The sequence below is a fragment of the Penicillium bovifimosum genome, assembly GCF_028826915.1.
Source record: "Penicillium bovifimosum strain IBT 22155 chromosome Unknown utg000005l_segment0_segment0, whole genome shotgun sequence".
Taxonomy (NCBI): domain Eukaryota; kingdom Fungi; phylum Ascomycota; class Eurotiomycetes; order Eurotiales; family Aspergillaceae; genus Penicillium; species Penicillium bovifimosum.
Genome location: NW_026622714.1, coordinates 503704 through 522112, shown reverse-complemented (window position 1 = coordinate 522112; position 18409 = coordinate 503704). Strand labels below are relative to the sequence as shown.

The 18409-nt window shown below is 48.6% G+C and overlaps 8 protein-coding genes across 8 annotated transcripts; 2 read left to right on the top strand and 6 right to left on the bottom strand.

Annotated features, from left to right (window-relative positions):
* Positions 1 to 751: 751 nt before the first annotated feature.
* N7515_005363 (AMP-dependent synthetase/ligase) lies at positions 752 to 1066 on the bottom strand (the record flags this gene model as incomplete). The annotated part of the gene is made up of 2 exons (XM_056666107.1): positions 752 to 953; positions 1062 to 1066. The coding sequence occupies 2 exons, from the start codon at positions 1064 to 1066 to the stop codon at positions 752 to 754; spliced, it is 207 nt and encodes a 68-aa protein (XP_056519703.1).
* A 638-nt stretch (positions 1067 to 1704) lies between these two features.
* Positions 1705 to 2441, bottom strand: N7515_005362 (Hpt domain-containing protein; the record flags this gene model as incomplete). Its single annotated transcript, XM_056666106.1, has 3 exons — positions 1705 to 2119; positions 2179 to 2351; positions 2409 to 2441. 3 exons carry the CDS (start codon positions 2439 to 2441, stop codon positions 1705 to 1707), a joined length of 621 nt encoding a protein of 206 aa, XP_056519702.1.
* A 3966-nt stretch (positions 2442 to 6407) lies between these two features.
* N7515_005361 (protein tyrosine phosphatase-like domain-containing protein) lies at positions 6408 to 7214 on the top strand (the record flags this gene model as incomplete). Its single annotated transcript, XM_056666105.1, has 3 exons — positions 6408 to 6889; positions 6949 to 7088; positions 7141 to 7214. 3 exons carry the CDS (start codon positions 6408 to 6410, stop codon positions 7212 to 7214), a joined length of 696 nt encoding a protein of 231 aa, XP_056519701.1.
* A 342-nt stretch (positions 7215 to 7556) lies between these two features.
* On the bottom strand, positions 7557 to 7919 carry N7515_005360 (uncharacterized protein; the record flags this gene model as incomplete). Its single annotated transcript, XM_056666104.1, has 2 exons — positions 7557 to 7663; positions 7718 to 7919. 2 exons carry the CDS (start codon positions 7917 to 7919, stop codon positions 7557 to 7559), a joined length of 309 nt encoding a protein of 102 aa, XP_056519700.1.
* Positions 7920 to 9249: 1330 nt separating this feature from the next.
* On the bottom strand, positions 9250 to 9585 carry grg1 (putative glucose repressible protein Grg1; the record flags this gene model as incomplete). Its single annotated transcript, XM_056666103.1, has 3 exons — positions 9250 to 9266; positions 9329 to 9512; positions 9571 to 9585. The coding sequence occupies 3 exons, from the start codon at positions 9583 to 9585 to the stop codon at positions 9250 to 9252; spliced, it is 216 nt and encodes a 71-aa protein (XP_056519699.1).
* Positions 9586 to 11516: 1931 nt separating this feature from the next.
* Positions 11517 to 12443, top strand: N7515_005358 (uncharacterized protein; the record flags this gene model as incomplete). Its single annotated transcript, XM_056666102.1, has 1 exon — positions 11517 to 12443. One exon carries the CDS (start codon positions 11517 to 11519, stop codon positions 12441 to 12443), a length of 927 nt encoding a protein of 308 aa, XP_056519698.1.
* Positions 12444 to 13567: 1124 nt separating this feature from the next.
* N7515_005357 (uncharacterized protein) lies at positions 13568 to 14105 on the bottom strand (the record flags this gene model as incomplete). Its single annotated transcript, XM_056666101.1, has 2 exons — positions 13568 to 13998; positions 14081 to 14105. 2 exons carry the CDS (start codon positions 14103 to 14105, stop codon positions 13568 to 13570), a joined length of 456 nt encoding a protein of 151 aa, XP_056519697.1.
* Positions 14106 to 16134: 2029 nt separating this feature from the next.
* On the bottom strand, positions 16135 to 18002 carry N7515_005356 (CAAX farnesyltransferase subunit beta RAM1; the record flags this gene model as incomplete). Its single annotated transcript, XM_056666100.1, has 7 exons — positions 16135 to 16393; positions 16453 to 16722; positions 16782 to 16899; positions 16949 to 17076; positions 17166 to 17240; positions 17335 to 17490; positions 17668 to 18002. The coding sequence occupies 7 exons, from the start codon at positions 18000 to 18002 to the stop codon at positions 16135 to 16137; spliced, it is 1341 nt and encodes a 446-aa protein (XP_056519696.1).
* Positions 18003 to 18409: the final 407 nt, after the last annotated feature.

Sequence of the window (18409 nt, the reverse complement as noted above, 5' to 3'; positions counted from 1 at the left end):
GAACTCACCAGCTTCCTTTTCTCAAACGGTTGGTCTTCTCCCATTTTCACTCCGGTATCTACCTACATGACACATGGGATTATGGAGTGTCCTGGGTTGACTGGTGAGTTGGCTAATTGATTGGGACCAACTACAAGGGCCATGGAATGGTTTCAGTCAACCATGAGTTATGACCAAGTGAAATGTGTCCCGATGAGTCGTGGGGTGCACATTTCGTACTGACGTCCATCTCAAACCGAAGTAGAAGCTGAAAGACGGCTCAGCAGAACACTCAGACCAGCCGCAGACCGGAGAGGAAAATCAGTCGTTTGTTCCATGACGAATGCATCAAAGGACATTCTATATGCATCTCGTAAAGGAAATGATTCAAAAGGATATAGTTACAAAACAGCCTAGGTTAATCAACACAGCTTCCACTGAGCATATCCCGAGTCAATATAGAAGTCCGTCTAGAGCCTGAACAGATGATAAAGGCAGGCTACTACTGTAAGTCCTGTGTGGGTGTGATAGCAAAAGAAATCCGATTCACTCCTGGAGTCCTGGAAATCTACCTGAGGTGTCCCGCTCACTAACCCGGAACGAGTTCAAAATATCAAGGCCGGCCCTCAAGTTTACATCGGCCTCAAATTCCTGTCGCACGCAGATATGGTTCTCATCAATTTCATTCCAAGTAAAGCAACAGTACGAGTGATCTGGGAGTCCAATCTCCACAAATCCACACCACAGGATCTCGTGGAAATCCCCCAGTTGTCTAAATGCAGACAGGCACCAAATCCAGACTGACTGAGGGCTCGAAATCAAGCTCGAACGGATTGAAATCTGCCTTGCCTTCGCGAATGGTCTCCAACAGCATAGGTCCCTGGAGAGGGCTCGATGGAACGATTCCCGGCTCACTCGACTCCGGCAAGAATTTGAGAGTCTTCAGTTGGGCTCTTTCCTTGATGGCTGGCAAACTGCCAGGTCGCGTCCACCGAGTCAGCTTCCATCAAGCTCACCACGGATCGGTGCTGTTTCACGTAGTGGTATGAGAAACTCACGGCCTGGAGTCTTACTATACGCACGTCATGATATCTGTTGTTAGGTTGAAGTCGGGTAAGGCGTATCCGGGGACCCCAGAGTCCCGCGCAAGTGGCTGAAAGGAACAAGCTTTTTAGAGCGCCACTTCTCGGCTTGATGCTCGTTGATCTGATAAGATCACGTTCTCGGGGTTTGCTTTCTATCGTCTGCTACGATTTGTATCTGATCAAAGCCAAAGGTTTGGTGACACTTTTTGGTCTTGTGACAAGTAGAACTAACTACTCTCCGTTATTTTGCAATGTACACAGTATATACTGATGCCATTCGCAAGAACACAAAGCAGAGAAAATAGCTGAGGGCCTGACATAGGCACTGGGATTTCCATATGTCGCTATTGTTCAACTCCTCGAAATAGTCACGATTCTCGCGCCTGCACCTACGTGACAGACCAAGAATATCCTTTTCCACACCTGTGTCGGGGCAGGAGAGGAAATATGGCGGGGGAAGGTTGGTTATGTACGTGTCAAGCCAGAGGAAGAAGCCAGGTGGATGGGAGAGAGAAAGAAAAAATGGGATAAACAATGGCAATGAGGGGGCAACCATAAAACGAAAACAGCCATTTGTCATGCTCCATCCGTCGCTAAAAAGATAAAGAAGGCAGGGATATCAACCAACTCGCATAACCACTTATTCCTTCGCATCTGCCTTAGTGGCTTCCTTGGGAGCTTCTTTAGTAGGCTCCTTGGCAGTCTCCTTAGCCTCCTTGGTCTCCTTCTTGGGATCTTCCTTGGGCTTTTCCTCCTTTGCCTCGGGCTTTGCTTCTTTCGGCTCCTCTTCTTCGACCTTCACCTCCTCGCCGTAGTACAATCGGAGGACCTTCTCAACCTTGCTGTATGCGGCCTTGACTTCATCCAGGGTGTTTCTGATAGCCTTGAGGCAAACCTCCTGGTCTGGTTCATCCATAGTGCCTGTCTCGTCCTTCTTGGCGCCGAAGTGCTGGATCTTTTCACAACCATCCTTGACCTTAACCAAGCCGAGTGTGGCGGAGGAGCCCTTGAGGAAGTGTCCGAGATCAGAGAGTTCAGCAAGGTTCTTGTCAGTTCTGGTGGACAACGATTAGTAAAGAGTTTCCAGTCAAAGATGCGCCAAGTGGTCGCTCACAATCTGTCTTCCATTTTTTGGAAGGTGTTCACGGCCTGCTCGAAGAAACCATACACGATGCTCTTGCTGAAGTCGCGATCCTCCTCGTCGTCGTCCATCTCAAGGATTTGTTCGAATGTGCTCTCATCAAGAATTTCCTTATAATCAGATATCTTGGGCGGTCCCTGCTTGGCCTAGGTTACCAGGTCAGTCGACCGTCTCTGTAGCCGAGGCACGCATCGAAGACTTACCGACTCGGCCTTTTTGATATCGGTTGATGCCATGGTTTGCGTATGCATGTAAAAGAGATCAAAGAGACGTTGGGATGAGGCGGTGCGTGGCACAGATCGTCACGGTATAATGAAACTGGCGTGTATAATCCGATCTGATGCTTAGCGAATCTGGATGGAATTCGGTTGTGGTCTGCTTGAAAAATCCCAGTTAGCCCGAGTTCATTCCACGGTCGATCCAGATCTTGGACAATTGTAATGTGGCAAATCAATGTTTAACGAGAGGTCGCGAAAAGCAGGATGGACAATGACACGAGGACGTCAGAGGTCTCCACACAACGCATAAGGTCTTACAAAGCCAGCAGCGTGTTACGGATCCAGGCACCACGGTGGCAAGGGTCTTCCTGGAGGCTGTTGACGCGAAAGACAGTGAGAGGTCTCCGAGGTCTATGGCAAGTGAGAGGCTGCGAGGTACAGCGGCCACCACATTAAGGGATCCAGGCAGCTTAAGCACCAGGGCTGACTGGCAGTAGGTGATAGAAGATGGGGACACCAACCAAGACAAGTCACGGGGCCGAGGTGAGTGGGGGGAGGGTAAATGTGTGGGATAAATCAAGCAGGAATTTGAGGGGAAAGAGGAAAAGGAAGTGAGAGAAGGAACCAGATGTGGAGGCTGTATATGTGTAGCGAAGTGCAAACAATGACCATTCAACCCATATACTCGAACGTGATCCAGTCACAGACGTGGAAACCATGACTAGCGCATCCCACCAGACCTGCAGCCAAAAGCCAGGGTCCCACTTGAGAGTGAGCAAGAAAATGAACGAGACAAATAGGACGACAGAAATCAATCATGGTGGGAGTAATCTCAAAAAAGGGAGGGGCAGATTAGAGGGCATTCGGAGTTCATCCCACCTTTGGAATATTTTTTTCCCGTTCCTTCGAAGCTCGTGGCTTGAGATCACCAGTCTCAGTACCAAAAAGAAGCTGACAAGGACAATTTGGGGAGGACCCAAAAGAGAAAAGGAAGGTTAATGAAAGAAGACACGTGCGGTAGGGAAAAGGGGAAGTTGAAGAGACAAGGGAGAGGGGGAAGAGTGAGAGGAAAACGGAGGGGCGGAGAAGGCGTTAAGTGGGTAAAGGCGACACTTTGCCCATTTGACTATATGTTGTATGCTCCCACTGGGAGGCAAACACTTAAGAGGGACTGTAAAAAATTGCAAAAATTACAGACAATATCTCCATCCTATTTACTTCACCAAAATAGAGCTTTTATACGTTTATTACATCTTATACCGAATTTTTCACTTGTAACGGAGAGCCTTGGCATAGCGAACCGGAGGGAAAAGGATGAATCGCACTGGACTGGTGATTGTATTATTAGCTACTGTACCTATACGATGACTCTTATTGGACTCGAAATGCTGCGGGGAGTGAGCATTAGTCTAGTTTAGTCTGGCGCATAGGGCTAAGGGCTCCGAAGCGCAGTCCGAAACCATCGCAGTTAGCATGATAACTGATTCGTTTCTTTCCCTTGGACGCTCGGAGTGGGCTTGTTGGTAAATCTGAGATTGTGATATCGGGTTCTCAGCCATGATCGTCGCCCAAAACTGTAACATGATAACATCTCACTCAAAATCTTCCAGACTCTGTCCAAGAGACCGGTAACCCCAGTGGAGTAACCGTGGCATCGCCTCCGAACTGTTGGGCCCACCAGCGAGACGAGAAGCGGAAACGAACGGTTTGACCCCTCGGGATCAGCTGTAGCTGTACTGAATAGTACATGTCTAGTGGAGTCAGACAAGGCGGAAAATAATAATCAGAAAAATCGCGACGTTCTCTGACCACAAAGGACGGCGCCAGTGCCAACCAGAGACAATGAAGATCTGGTCGCGGCAGGGGGTACCGGCGAATCGACATCATTGGGGCGCCGATCTCAGCAAGGAACGTCATTGGGTCTGTCTTTTCCAAGCAAATATTTTGGACGGTCAGACGCGGAACTGCGAACTAGCGAGGGCCTTTCTGGACCTCGGTGGCATTCTTCAAGAATTCTCATCGGTGAAGAATTGCTCGGGATTGCTCTCAGATAAAGGAAGCATAGAATAGAAGACACCGAGTTGTCCTAGAAGACTTTATTAGCCGCGAAAGGGGAAAAAATGTATGGGAGAAGGGCGCGACAATCCCGGCTCCCATAGCAGATTGTCCTGGGCCAAGTGCGAGATGAGAACCTGATTCAGTTGGTCTGGACCCTCAAGGACCGTGTCCAGTGACCCGGTACGCTCCCATTTTGATCGCGTGTTGCATGGATTCTTCATCTGACGTAGATTGAACTCTGTGTCGGCGAGTTCAACGACCAATGTAAGAGCACATGGCTCCACGGTTCCTTCTTTGTATAAAGGAGAAGGGGGGTAATAGGTATTGTTCGGCTAAAACACGAGTATGCTGTCACCGATGACGATGGGTCTCTTGGTGGTTTTGCTCGACTCTCATTGCTTTTTCTCGGTCTGGTTTTGGTTTTGCAGTCTTCAAGGTCAACTGGCGTAGAAGCTAACACGTCATGTCGTTTGTAAATTGAAGCTGAATCCTTCCATTCATGCCTCGCGCGATCCGCAGCCATCTTTGTTTATATAGTGAATGGGGGCATTCTTGCGTCTCTTCCGTCCTTTTGGTTTTGCGCGATGTGGTTGGCCCAAGAACCCTCTCTGCCAATGATAGCATGTAAAATCTGCCATGACATCATGAGTGGGGCCATATCGGTCATATCTCAGCCTGTCCTAGCCTCTGATGTCATCCCGGCGTGACGTAAAATTACAGCAGTTACGTCAATTACACAGATTACATACATTGACCCATGGACGATCTACTGACCACGAGGATGTCTTGTTTACTTCTATTCTTGGCCGTGCAAGGTCTCTCTGGCAACGTTATGTAGTGCAGGGTTCGAGAATTATAGTACTCCTGAGTCCTGGAATCAAGGCTCGTTACACATGCTTATACATAGTACAGCACTGGACACCAATGTAATTCCCACGGCCCGGCCCATGCAGGGCGAAGCCTTGTCCATGATGTCAGATCGCAGATATTCATGAGCCGGTGCCCGGGGGCATACAACCAGATAAGACACGGCTAATTGAAGGTTGACATGAGGTGGCTCTTGAATAAAGACCACGCTAGTTTCACTAGGGCTAGTTACACCAACCGAAGGTACCACTGCCTATCTACTGTGTACACTTTTCCATCAATCAACTTCGAACCTTGAAAGGCCTCAAAATGTTAGCACACAATTCCTCCGATGTCTCATCTAGCCTTTCGTGTATGCAAATCAAGGCCAGTTAAGCCAAATGGTCTAGACTACACAGAATACGAGATGGCACGCGCTACAGGACGCCTTTAGCAGTAGTCAGGACAAGTTCATGCAGCTAGTTACTAGGTATACACCCCAGGACCAGCTAGTAGTATTTGTTTTCCCGCCAGCCAAGAGCGCCTCCCAGGAATCCATCCGCTTGGCTTGAGAATCATACTGTCATACAAACGAACCATATACAGATCAAAATCAGTGAATCAAATTGCTTCTGTCTTCGGCCGAACCCTTCGGCAATTGCTGTCATGGAAGGTTCAGGCTTGCAGACAGTGGGGCATCTAGATCCGACGCCCCGGCTGCGGGTTATCTTCAGGTAGAGGACAAAGGGACGAATGAAAGCATGATTCCAAAGTTTCCACACAAAATATGCCCAAACCAGTGCATTCACACACCCTCAAATCTCGCTCAGCTCTATTCAAAGTGACACCAAAATAAATCTGGAGTACCCCAGATCATAAACACACATTCTTCTCCACAGCAAATCTCCAGTCTAGAAATGCTGACTAATGGCCCCGGAACAACCTCGGCCCAAGATTATTTTTTGTTGATTGAGATCTCCCAACGGAAATCAACCAAAATTCTCGAGCGCGTCCATCCGGGGTATTAACATCACCAGTCGCCTTCACAGAGGTCAACAAGAGCCAATACCGGTCAACACAATGGCCTCATCCAAAGCAACAAGCGCCGCGCGCTCCGGCCCTTCAGGCCTAACAAGAGTCTACCTCTGGGCCTACAACACCCTCAACTTCCTCGCCTGGGGTAGCTGTCTCGCGTACACAGCCTCCCTGCTCCCGCCTCATGTATTGACCAACACCCTGCCCAAGGTCTTCCACTTGACCTTCAACCCGCTGCTCCTGGCCACGCAGTCTCTCGCCCTTTTGGAGGTCGTGCACAGCGTGGTGGGCATCGTGCGCGCGCCATTCATGACGACTGCCATGCAAGTTGCTAGTCGAATTCTGCTTGTTTGGGGTATTATGGCGCCGTTTGGTGGGGAGATTATTGGCGGGCGCAACACCCAGTTGGGTGATTATGCTTATCTGGGATGCGTGACTGCGTGGGGTATCACTGAGGTTATCCGTTATGGATTCTTTTCCATTACCCTGTCTGGAAATTCGGTGCCGAGCTGGTGGACTTGGTTGCGGTATGTTTGAGCGAATATCCGGTGGTTGTTGTGTTCAGCTGGCTGACGAACTTGGACAGATACAATACTTTCTACATTCTCTACCCTATCGGTATCTCCAGCGAGTGCATGCTTATTTACCAGGCTCTTGGACCTGCTGGTGAAATTAACCCGCTGTTCCGTTACGCCCTCATCGCTATTCTCGCTATCTATGTGCCTGGTATGTTGCTTGCGTTTGTAGTTAACGGGGTCTGGTACTGACTAGCATATAGGCTCTTACATCCTGTATACTCACATGATTGCGCAGCGACGCAAGGTTCTGCGCGGCAAGAAGAGAGCCGATTAGATGAGCCTCGGTCGAGTGCGATAAACTACACTGAGATGAGTGGGGACGATTTCACGATCTGATTTCTAGCCGGTGTGATATTGTTGGAAAAGGGATAATCCATAGAGAAAACTGGTGACATGTCTTTGCACCTGTACTTAATACAACTAGTGAAAAAAAAATTATATCGTTACGTCGTTAACATGAATTCCAGAAGCTAAACAGAAGACAACAAGACTCAAGTTATTAAACCATTGCGCCACGCCTGAAATCTTCCTCGCTCTGAAGACTTGTCGAGAGGTATCATATCAAACATCCGATCATCTTGCGTATCTCCGGAAGAGATAAACTTCTTATTTCAGCCTAACGAAGCTTCTTAGAAGCAGTGCTGGCTGGACGCTTATCACCTCTCACATAAGCCATGTAGCCAAAGCTACCCAGCACAACCAGACTTATGATGACAATGTTGCCTTTTGCATAACCCGTTAGCTTATCTACTTGTATCACAAGGTCTTGAAACTCACCGGCAACAAATGAACCAACTCCACCAGCAGCTTCCAGGCTGCCCTTCACCATATGTCCGATCATAATAGGAATACCAGCGAAGAAATCGAAGACGGCGTAGAGGAGCGAAGAGACTGTGTCTATCGCGCTTTTGAACACGGAGAAGATTACCTCGAAGACAGAGGTGATCAGGTCCTTAATGGAGGTGATGATGGAGGTCATAGTTGCGAATATCAGATTTGCGAGCTTGGGTGTGTGAAAGTTGTATTTGATGGTGTAGATGTGTGTAGTTTCAAAAGTGCAGTGGTGAGGTGAAGATTGAAAGGGCGCGATGTAGCTGCAACCGGGTCTTTGTACAGCAATAAGAATGCTAGGCTCGATGACGAACCGTGTTCACAAGAATAGCGGCTTGCTTCTGAATTTCCTGAATATCTTGGAATGAAGCGGGATTGGATGAAATAGATTGTCTCGTGGTCTTGTTTTGCCTCTGTCGCCGGGTTGGTGATCGCTGATGACGTAGTGTATACTCAACGCGTCTTCAGGTACGTAGGGTACTTTTATTCAGCAAGTAATAGAATCTTGTAGTGTACAGTGATGCTGTATCGTGTAACGGTTGATGCGCGCAGATAGCGCATGGCTTCACACCATCCATCCCATGGGAATGTTGGCTTACAACCAATATGACGTCATTTTATAGTCGCTGTGATGTACTGTCTAGATTCCAGGTGTAGAAGTTTCGACGCCTAGGTATTGACAAGAGGCTACGCAGATGAACCAGTAAGGAGGAAGAGTTTCCAAATGAAGTACTGAAAGAATGACATATTGATGGCCCTATCGGCTGTACGCAGTACTGTATAAAGCTGCCAGCATCGTAGGAAATTGTCAGGCAGAATATGTTTGAAGATAGTGGATTGAAATGCGGAGAAGCGGTAGGTAAGGCTGGCGGTGATACAGGCGGTGAAAAATACTATGTGCACCATCTTCATCATTCTGCCACCCTATCTGCACCCATCAGTGGTCATAGAACTGGTCTTATGTTAGTACCCAGTCGACTAGCCGTTATAAATTTGTAAAATGTATAAGCAGCGGAAACTGAAAAGTGAAAGTCGCGTGGCTAAGTTGAACAGATGTCCGAAAATTAATCGCGTCTTAACAGTCGTTCTGCCTTGGCCGGTTGCACCAGAATCGGAAGAACCGGAAGACAGCTTAGACAGGTGTGTCTGTCAACTGGTTGGAAGCACCAGAAGCTGCGTTGATCCATGGATCTTAGTATCATGCTTGTCGAGAAAAGCGGAAGACAAAATCTACCTGTACAAATGCCACCGAGCACAAATGGAAGCAGTACAAAGTGAAGTTTACTCTACTCAAGTTCTGTTATACGGAGTCTGAGAACATGTGGATGATAATATCAATGTAGTAATTCAATTGTCATTAAGCTGAATTGTCATAACAGTCGTCCGTGTGTGGGTGAGGAGCATCGCTCATAGCACCTAAAAATAGCAGAATTGGTATCTCATCGTCACACAGCGGTCACATTTTCATGTTCGCTGATTTAGTGCTTAGCGGCCTCTGTAGATTAATATCATTAGCCTTCATTCCATACAACACTTGTATCAGATGTTGAAGCTTACCCTTGTGGACATCAGCCTTGGTCTCGTGGGACTTCTCGTCCTTCTTGTCGACGAGGGCGTCCTTTGCGGCGGTGGCACGGCTGCCGAGGCTGGTATCGGAGTCCTTGGCGACGTTCTTGTTGGCCTCCTTGGAAGCGGTGGCACCTCCGCCCTGGACGGACTCAGAGACGTAGTTGGCGGCGTTCTATGACGTTGTTAGTATTGGACATTGGTCACGACGGTGGGTGGTTGATGTTGCGAACCTTGACGGTCTCCATTGTGAAGTTGTAAAAGTTTTTGAAAGTTGGTTTGAAAGTGGATGTAGAGTTGGAAGATTGAAGAGCTGTTGATGGAAAGAAGAATTGTAGAAGGAGGATGGGCTTCTTATAGATAAGTTGGCTGAAGGTTTGATGGCAGCTCCGGATGGTATGACGTCAGGGGACAAACAAGAATCAAAGGGGGGCGATGGTGATGTAAGAGCGAGATTACTTGTTCTTCTGACCACAAACCTCGGTGATGTAACGGGCATTTCCAAGGCTGTTTCCAGGCTTTTTTTAATAGGACGGCCATTATTGTTGCCCTTGGTTGTTGTTGTCGGCCGACCGTTAAGAGGCAGATAACTATGACATACTGTAGTTGGCTATTGCGGGGCCGATGCCTTGAATTCTGGAACCGGTCGATCATATTCCCCAGCTAACTAATAATTTCAATGATGATTGTTGCGAATAGGAGCATAGTTGCAGCTTAGGGAGGAGATAATCTTAAAGCAGGTCCAGTAGCTTGTGACAGTAGATCGTACATTGCATGATGTAGATGTAGATCGACGTACGATCTACACCACGTCGATCTCAGTAATCAATCACTCCCTGCTTGCAGAACATCTAGATAAGACAGCGGAGTAGACAGCCGAGCAGGCAGGCCGAGGTTGTGGCGACAACAGCTCTGGAATACACAGTATGACAGAAGGGATGTCTTCATACATGTGAAAGGCCACGCAACGGTGTGTCAATTCGCCATAATCATGACGGTAAACCCCGATACTTGTAGAGTACAGATTCAGTTGCCGACCCTTAGGCTGCTAGAGAGCAAGTTTGCTATTTGCACTCTGCTCTCGGCATAAATATGATCAAGACTGTAAGTTGATGCAAGGGAAACCCAGTAGGCTCTAAATGCAACTCCAACTTTCCATAACGCTGATATTTCGGTATCTTGTTGCATTTAGCACCAAGGCACATGGATAGACTGAGCTCGCTATTCGGGATGAACCATTCAAAAGACATAAAAGAGCGCAAGACATACCTATGCCTTTTGGGGTTGCTTGGAGAATTTAAATCGCTGAATGGCATATCACACGTAATGTGAAGGCTTATTCCTATCAAGTATTGCAAATTCGAAGTATGAAGCTGGAATGCGCACAGAAAGGTAGCTGTCGAAGTTCTCAATCTATAATAACTTCTGATCATATGACCTCAATCCTCTACTCCTACAACCTCATCACCTCTCAACAACATCTCCAAATCGCACAATCTACTATCTCACGTTACATACTCCCATCTATCATCATAGTTTCAGTATCCAACCGCCTTCGACAGCTTCAACATGTCCACTTCTGTTCTCCATGTTCATTGAGCAGCCCTCAATTTCCTAACACTGACAAAGCAAAGGAAAATGAATTACAGTTCCTTTATTCGAGGAAGTCGATTCTCCTTGGTATCGATAGAGTAGTCACAATGGAATTGTTTCTATTACTGGTACAAAGCCGTCTTCCAACATGGGTTATATCTGGCGAAAGAACTTTATGGACGGTGTCAAAGCGTGATATCAAAGCATGCATTGTTGTATTTGAGGCTCTTTCAGTTCCCTATTTGTCCTCGTCCTTGTTCCTATCATTTCCCTCATGAAAGGAGCACCAGGAAGTATCAAAGAATTGCGCACTTTATGAAAACCACACTTGAAAGCAATAGTCTTCGAAGCGAAACTTGAACAAGAGCCACCGAACTCACCAGATACATGATATAGGCTCAAGAGCAAGTCCACCGATACTTGGACATCATTCTCAAGAACAACTGTCGCAAGTACCAGCTATCAGAAAACTAGTACACAACGTCATCAAACATCTATTTAACTATCAAACATCTATCAAACAACCGTCAGCCTCAGACACCCTTTCTAACATCTTCTAAATCAACCTTCGTGTCAGTATATTAAGATGCCTGGCCTCAAGTTCCGCCCATCCTCAAAACCCTCATTCATTGTGAAATTCTGGGCCGCAATTGGTATTTCGAACCAACCCGAACTTCAACGAGCAGTCACTGAGTACGTTAGAAAGATCTACGCTCCAATTCTTAACGAGTATCTCACTACGGGTCGACCGATTGACGACATGTTCAAACGTAACCACGCCATCAGGGAGAGATTGAGAAGGGATCTTCGGAACAGGTTGGATGAGCTGCCTGAATTCGTCCAGGATAGGCATTATAAGACGCACAAGAAGCTAACTGAGATTTTGATTGATCTTGTTAGATTTTACAGATTTCAGAAAGATGGATGGAAGAGACATATGGAAGTCGACGATGTCGCCGCTACTAGCTCCGCTGCTGGTCCTGCCCCTATCCCAGCTCCTGCTCCTGCTCACGCACCAGCTTCAGCTTCAGCTGCAGCTCCTACTCCTGCTCCCGCACTAGCTCCTACTCATGCAATGGCTCCAGCTCTAGCTCATCTCCCAGCTGCTGCTTCAGCACCGGCTCCTACCTATGCACCGGCCACCACCCCTATCACCGTCCCAGCTACTGTCCCAGCTCAGGCTTGCACTGCCAGTACGACCAGCACCTCTCCAGTTCCGGCTCCAGCTCCAGCCCCTTCTTCAGGTCATGTCCCCACCATCGCGGACCTGCTAATGTTATACGTCGACCCCGACTTCTCTTCAACCCGCGCACAAATCGAAGACAGCCCCGACTACATTGAGTTTGGAAACGTCCACAAATTCCAATTGGGGAATGCGGCTGAGCAGGCTACTACGCCGGCAGACGAGGAAATTATCACTCCGGAGTTGAACGAAGATCTCCAGACGTTCGAGGCTGGGCTTGAGACTTTCTACGTGGATTATGAAGAGTATGAGGGTGAGGATGTGCTTTAGAGAGCCATGGCTCAGGTAGGTTTTTTTCTTCTTTGTGCGTCACGTTTAGCAGGGTTTTGAACTCTTTTTAGCGAGGACGATGGTATCGATGGAGTTATTTTGCTGGTGTTTTCTGTTTGGGCTACCTAGAGAAATTTAAGCTTTGCACTTGTGTGGAAATCCTACGCATGACAGACTATATGGACAAACAATGTTAAATGTGTAAAGCCTCGAGCTTGATAGAAGAGAGACAGCCATGTAAATCCGGACCGTCGGTACCGCGGTTCACTATTTAAGCTTATTTCCACGAAACCTTATCCGACCCTTGCAATATTCTGGAGAGCACGGAAACAGTACATTGCCTAGCTCCAGTTAATATTTGCAAGGTGAATATTCAAGCTCAGCGAATCAATCATGCAGAGCTTCATTCGCCAGCACGAGCGGTCAATGGGGACGAGCCTGGGCGGGAAATGTCACATGTGTTGCTGCATCCTTCTCTTTCTTCTTCTTTCACACACAGTTAACAGTATCCCGCCAGCACAGACTAATTCCTCTCTTCTATTTCCTCTCTGAATGATACGAAGGGTCTTCACAAACCCAAACATGGTGTCGAGGACCATCAACATCACTCACCATCCTGCCGGTGGGAATCAACTGCCCCGAAGAACGAAAAACGAGATACACAGGCGCCATTTCTTGCGATAGTCCATTGGGTGTCAGGAACGCCCAATTGAAGCACGCTCTGCATGGCCATGTCGCTGAACTAAGATTGAGAGCTCCTCGCTGACACCTTTCTCAAAATGACAGCTAGATCTGTGGATAAAACCGTCCTGTCTTTGACATTGTGGACTTCATCTGCGTTGGATGAACCGTCATTGGGTAGTATGGTTATTGTGAATGGCTGTTCCCGTGCGGCGGCAGACTTCACCGGGGATAGGGCTAGGCGAATGCGAATGTTATCATTTGATAACACAGTAACCGCTTCCATCTCATCTAGATCTAGTCAACGCAAATCTGAGCCGACAACTAAACCCACAGCTTTTCAATCTATCGAAGAAACCACCATCCATCACCATCATAAAACATTATAAATCATGACCGCCATTCATTCCATCCCTCTATCCACCCAATCCCCCTAAATCAAATCATCCATTCCCAAACCCCCACTCAGGACTACTCCCCCCGCTCCAACTCCCCTCACTAAACCTCCCTGTCGACGACGAGCCCGACCCCGACCCCGACCCAGACCCCGATCTAGAAGACCGAGAAACAGCATCCTCCTCCCCATTCATATTCTTCCCGCTCCCCTTCCCCCTCCCACTCCCAATCGCAACCCTCATCCCCTGCACAATCCCCCCATCATCATGACCAGCGGGATACATCCCATCATTAACCGAGAAGTTCCGACAAATAAGATACGCGCGCATGGCCGCGCTCTCGCGGGCTAGTGTTTCGCTTGCGCAGACGTTGTCTGTTTGGTATTCGCGGTTATTGACGCGCACTGTGCAGGTGTAGCCGGTGCCGCTGGTGGAGGCATTGTAGATTGGTTCGGGCCAGTTGCGGCGACGGCAGAGGCCTGGATATTTACATGACTTTTGTTAGTTTTGGTTTATTTTTGCGTTGGGAAAGGTGGCTTGGATGGGGGGACGGGTACGTACTGGTCAAATAGAGGATATAGTACATCTTTTGGATTTGGACTGGTGGTGAAAAAGTACGTGGAATCAGGGCGTTGCCAGTGATCTCTACACACGGTAATTTGTAGATTGTGGTTATTCTGGGCGCATTGGGATTGGGTGTGGATGTGGGAACGGTGAGTTAGGGCTGGATATGCGGATTGTGCTGCGTTTGTTTGTGCCGCGTAGATGTGCTGGCTGCTGATGGAAGGAAGTACGTTTATGATGCGTGTGCTGTGGGGTCCTGGGTCTTGGGTCTTAGGTCTTTTAGCTCGAGTATCAGGAATGCAGAGAAATAGGAAAACAGAGACGAGCGTGAATGGGGGATGTGTTGCAATATTAGAATGCTGATTCCATGTATACAAGTACGGATAAAATTCACCCACCCCTCCGTACAACAAAAAGATATTAATTCTTTTGAGGGGCACTTGGAAAAGATTTGTTTCTATACAATATACAATCTACCTGGGGAATAGACATCGGGTGGGGCTTTGCATTGATGCACTTCACAGGTCATACCGTGAGCTGGCTGGTGTACACAGTACCCGATGGAGGGAGATGGTTGTAATTGCGACAGCGCACAAAGAGAGTTATGTACTTTGGATGCAGACGTCCTGAAGCAGACGAACGGTTGTAATTACACCGGAATGGCCAAATGTCATCTTCAATAGCCATTGAAGCGAGAGAAGAGAGGTTGTGTACAGTAGGCCAGGGAATAGGTCCGGGTATTGACTACCTCGACCATGTAAACAATATACACGAAGACAGATACAGAAGATCTTGGATTGGACCGAGGATCTAAAGAAACAAAACAAGAACTGCCAGAAGTAATGGTAACAGTACAACTTTCTCTTCGGCGGGTTTCTACTGATGCGCTGGCATAGCTCTTTGCCAGTAGAATTCAACCGTGTTGAGGCACTTCCGAGGAGATTTCGTCCTGCAACTCGCCGATCAATTAAACATTCTCGGAGACTAAGAGATGTAAACGGTGCAATCTGCAGGTTTACTGTAGATAAAGCATTGCATCTGGTGCCAGGGCTGGTATATGTAGACTTCCCGTTGTAGGGAATTAGATGGGATTGGGATTCTGGAATTGGTTGATATGCTCCGCACTTGCGTATATTCTTTCTTCTTTTCCTCTCCCTCTCATTGAGTGTGCAGTACTCTGTAGTAACAAAGAAAGTGAACTTGCCGCCTCGAGACCTCAAGACACAGACGCGCAACAGTTAGCGTCAAGAGGGGGCCGTTCACGTGCAGAACGCGTCTGGGGAGCATGAAACCTCTAGGATTCATGTACAACTATGTATGAGTCAATCCACCAAAATTGTACATCCAATACCGAATAATGGAAAACCAAACTAAACGATCACAGCAAAGTTACTCGACAGGCATCGGACGCATTGATGAGCTGGCATTGCAGGGGAAACGGGCGTTGAATTTTATCTGCATATGCTGGAGCCTCGTTAAACACTGACCATTTCCATTTTCCCTCTTCGGCCTCGTGCAGCTCTCACAACCGTGGCGAATACATTCTAATCGAGGGGTAAAATGGTCCAATTGAGGGGGCATGGATTTACTGATCGACAAGAACGACAATGCCTTGTAGGGAAATTGACTTTGAGATCGATCCACTTTTAGCGCTGGGAGGTAGATGGGAAACTTCACTTATCGGTGAATTGATTGACAACACTTAAACGATGAACGCAAATCCGAATGCTACGTGCTATGACCTAGAGGGCATACTCGGGCCCCGGACGCGCCCAGACTCGCTAACCGCATAGACCCTGACCCCCCCAATTCATCCCTTGCGTCGTGGTCTCGTTCACATTCCTGACCTGGAGATTCATCCTCGTGGCTTCCATGCTATGACCGCGTGGCTGGGCCTTGAAGGAATCGAGACAAGATAAGTCGTGCATAATGCGTACGGAGCCCTACCCATGGTACCATATTGCTCCAAATCTACTGTTGTCTGACGGCAGGATCATCTGCCCTAGCGCTTTGCTCCGTGACTTCTTGCAACCGACCGGCCCATACTCCGGCTACACAGTGAGGGGATGGGCCTCGGACCAGAGCCGCATTTCCTCCGCCGCCTTGTGCGGAACCATATACAAGGGATGGAAAGGCGCCAGTCGATCACCCCTTGAGAATACATTGTCTGCAGATCGGTTGGGTGAAGACTTCCAAGAGAAGGAAGATGAGAAATTCTTGCTTGAGACACTCGTGTCTGTGCGGTAGTGGTGGTTTTGAGTTGCGCTCAACCCCGCCAGGACATAGCAGGTGTGGTATGAATCGACGTGTCTACGGTTCGATCAGCTAGAGCTGCGGAGGGGAGATCGGGGGAAATTGGGTTGACTTACTTGCCCGGCTTGTCACGGAGTCCGCCGTTGTTACCTTGGCAGCACGCGAGGATGTATCTGGTAAGCCCTTCACGGCTGGAAAGACTGTTCGCTGGGGGTTCGGTGCTAGTCGGCTTGCCGGCCAGAGATGATTCAATCAATGGCCAGCATCCACCGACCCAGTGACTGTAACATCCATCTACCAGCTTATTGGTTCGTCCGGAATAACCGCCTTCAGGGGCGGACTGACGTGCAGACAACCATGACACTAATAGGGGCATATCCATGTGCCTGTCAGAGCCATTAGCAATATGAACGAGAAGAGAGTATAGACTAGACTAGCAACTCACCTGTGGAAGATCTCCTCGGGAGGCGCCAAGATAGACAGACATGCCAGTGCACAAAAGGCATATGCACCATGGGCCTCCGATCCAGGGCTCCCAGAGATACCTCCTTCATACGTCTGGCCTAGAGCGAGTGTCAGCCCAGTTTCACCATCTCCCGCGGTAACTCTTACATCTGGACAAATACTCCGGTAGTCCACTCGTCAAAGTCTCCAATCCAGCATCCCGCGCTTGCGAACCAGGAGCCAGCGCCAGCGGCAGATCCAGAAGCGAGATAATAGTCATCGCGCAGTATGCGCCACTGCAATAATGATAAGTCAGATCAAGTCCGAGCTTACATGGTACGCCAATTCGGGTCCCCAGAAAAGCTCCCAGCTGGACGGAACTTACCGCACATCTTCCTCCCCGCCCTCGCAAACGCGGAATCCTCCATCAGGCTGCTTTAACCGGCCGAGCCATTGCCACCTGCAAGAAAGGGAGAAAAAAGGTTAGAATCCAGGATCCTGGTCGGCACAGTATTGCAGATGCACATGCAGTAGTTCTGCCGGTGACAACTCACATCGCGTGTCGATCAACCAATCCAAAAGCTTCCTCGCCTCCAACCATGGCCAGCGCTAGGACGGCTGCATAACTGCCCGCCACATGAGATGTCTGGCCGTGGCCGCCGCCAAAGCCCCCTGTGGGGTTCTGCATTGGTCGGAGCGTAGCAACCACACTGTAGATGAAGGTTTAGAATGGCATTCTTTGTTTTTTTTTTCCTTTTCTTCCAGATTCATGTATAAAGAGATGATCGCTTCCGATTGAGGGATTCTCCAGACTCTGACATCTCCATTGTGTGGATAGAAGAGGGAAAAAAGGTAATAAATAATAGGAGAAGCAAGGAAGCACTCACCGTTCACGGAATCGAGTGGTATCCTCTCCCAGCATCGCCAGTCCCGCCAACCCCCAGTACAAGATCCACGGGCGGCTGGCATCCATCGCGACAAAGCCTTCGGGATAATCCTCCAGCGAGTCGTAGAGGTAGCTTACATGTTCATCGCGCTGCAGAGCCGGCACGCCGTGCTCGTTGAAGTCCTTCTGGCTGCTGTGAATGCCTTTCAGGAATGGCAGGCATTTTGCCAGGGTCGCGTTCTGCAGATCGAGGGTCTCGGTGACGAGCGGGTCGCGGATGGGCGGCGGCTGCGTGAACATGGCCGGGATCCCCGGGCGCGCTGCTTGCTCGGTCATTTTCGTTGATTGTGTCGAGGTTGTGGTAGTTGGGCTTTGGTTTGAGCTTTGGTTTGTCGCGCTCTTCGGGAATCGAACTTTGCGTCGAGATTTGCCTGCTATGAGTGGCATCGACTGGAGGTGGGGTTGGGGGATTTTTATGGTGGTGTTTTTACTGTCAAAGAAAAAGAACCTTGGAAGGATGTTCGAGCTGTTACTATTGTTCTCGTGTGGTGAATGTGAAGTGCCGATGGTCTAGAAATTGCTCTTTGTTTTCTCCCCGCTCGGGCTTTTCATTTTGCGGGACTTCATTCTTCTCCGTACAATATGAAGTCTACGTACAATTCAGATGGAACTAAAGCATTCGTAGTAAATGTACGATGACTTGGTCTCGGGTAATTTCATGGGTTCATGAGTCTCGAGAACCG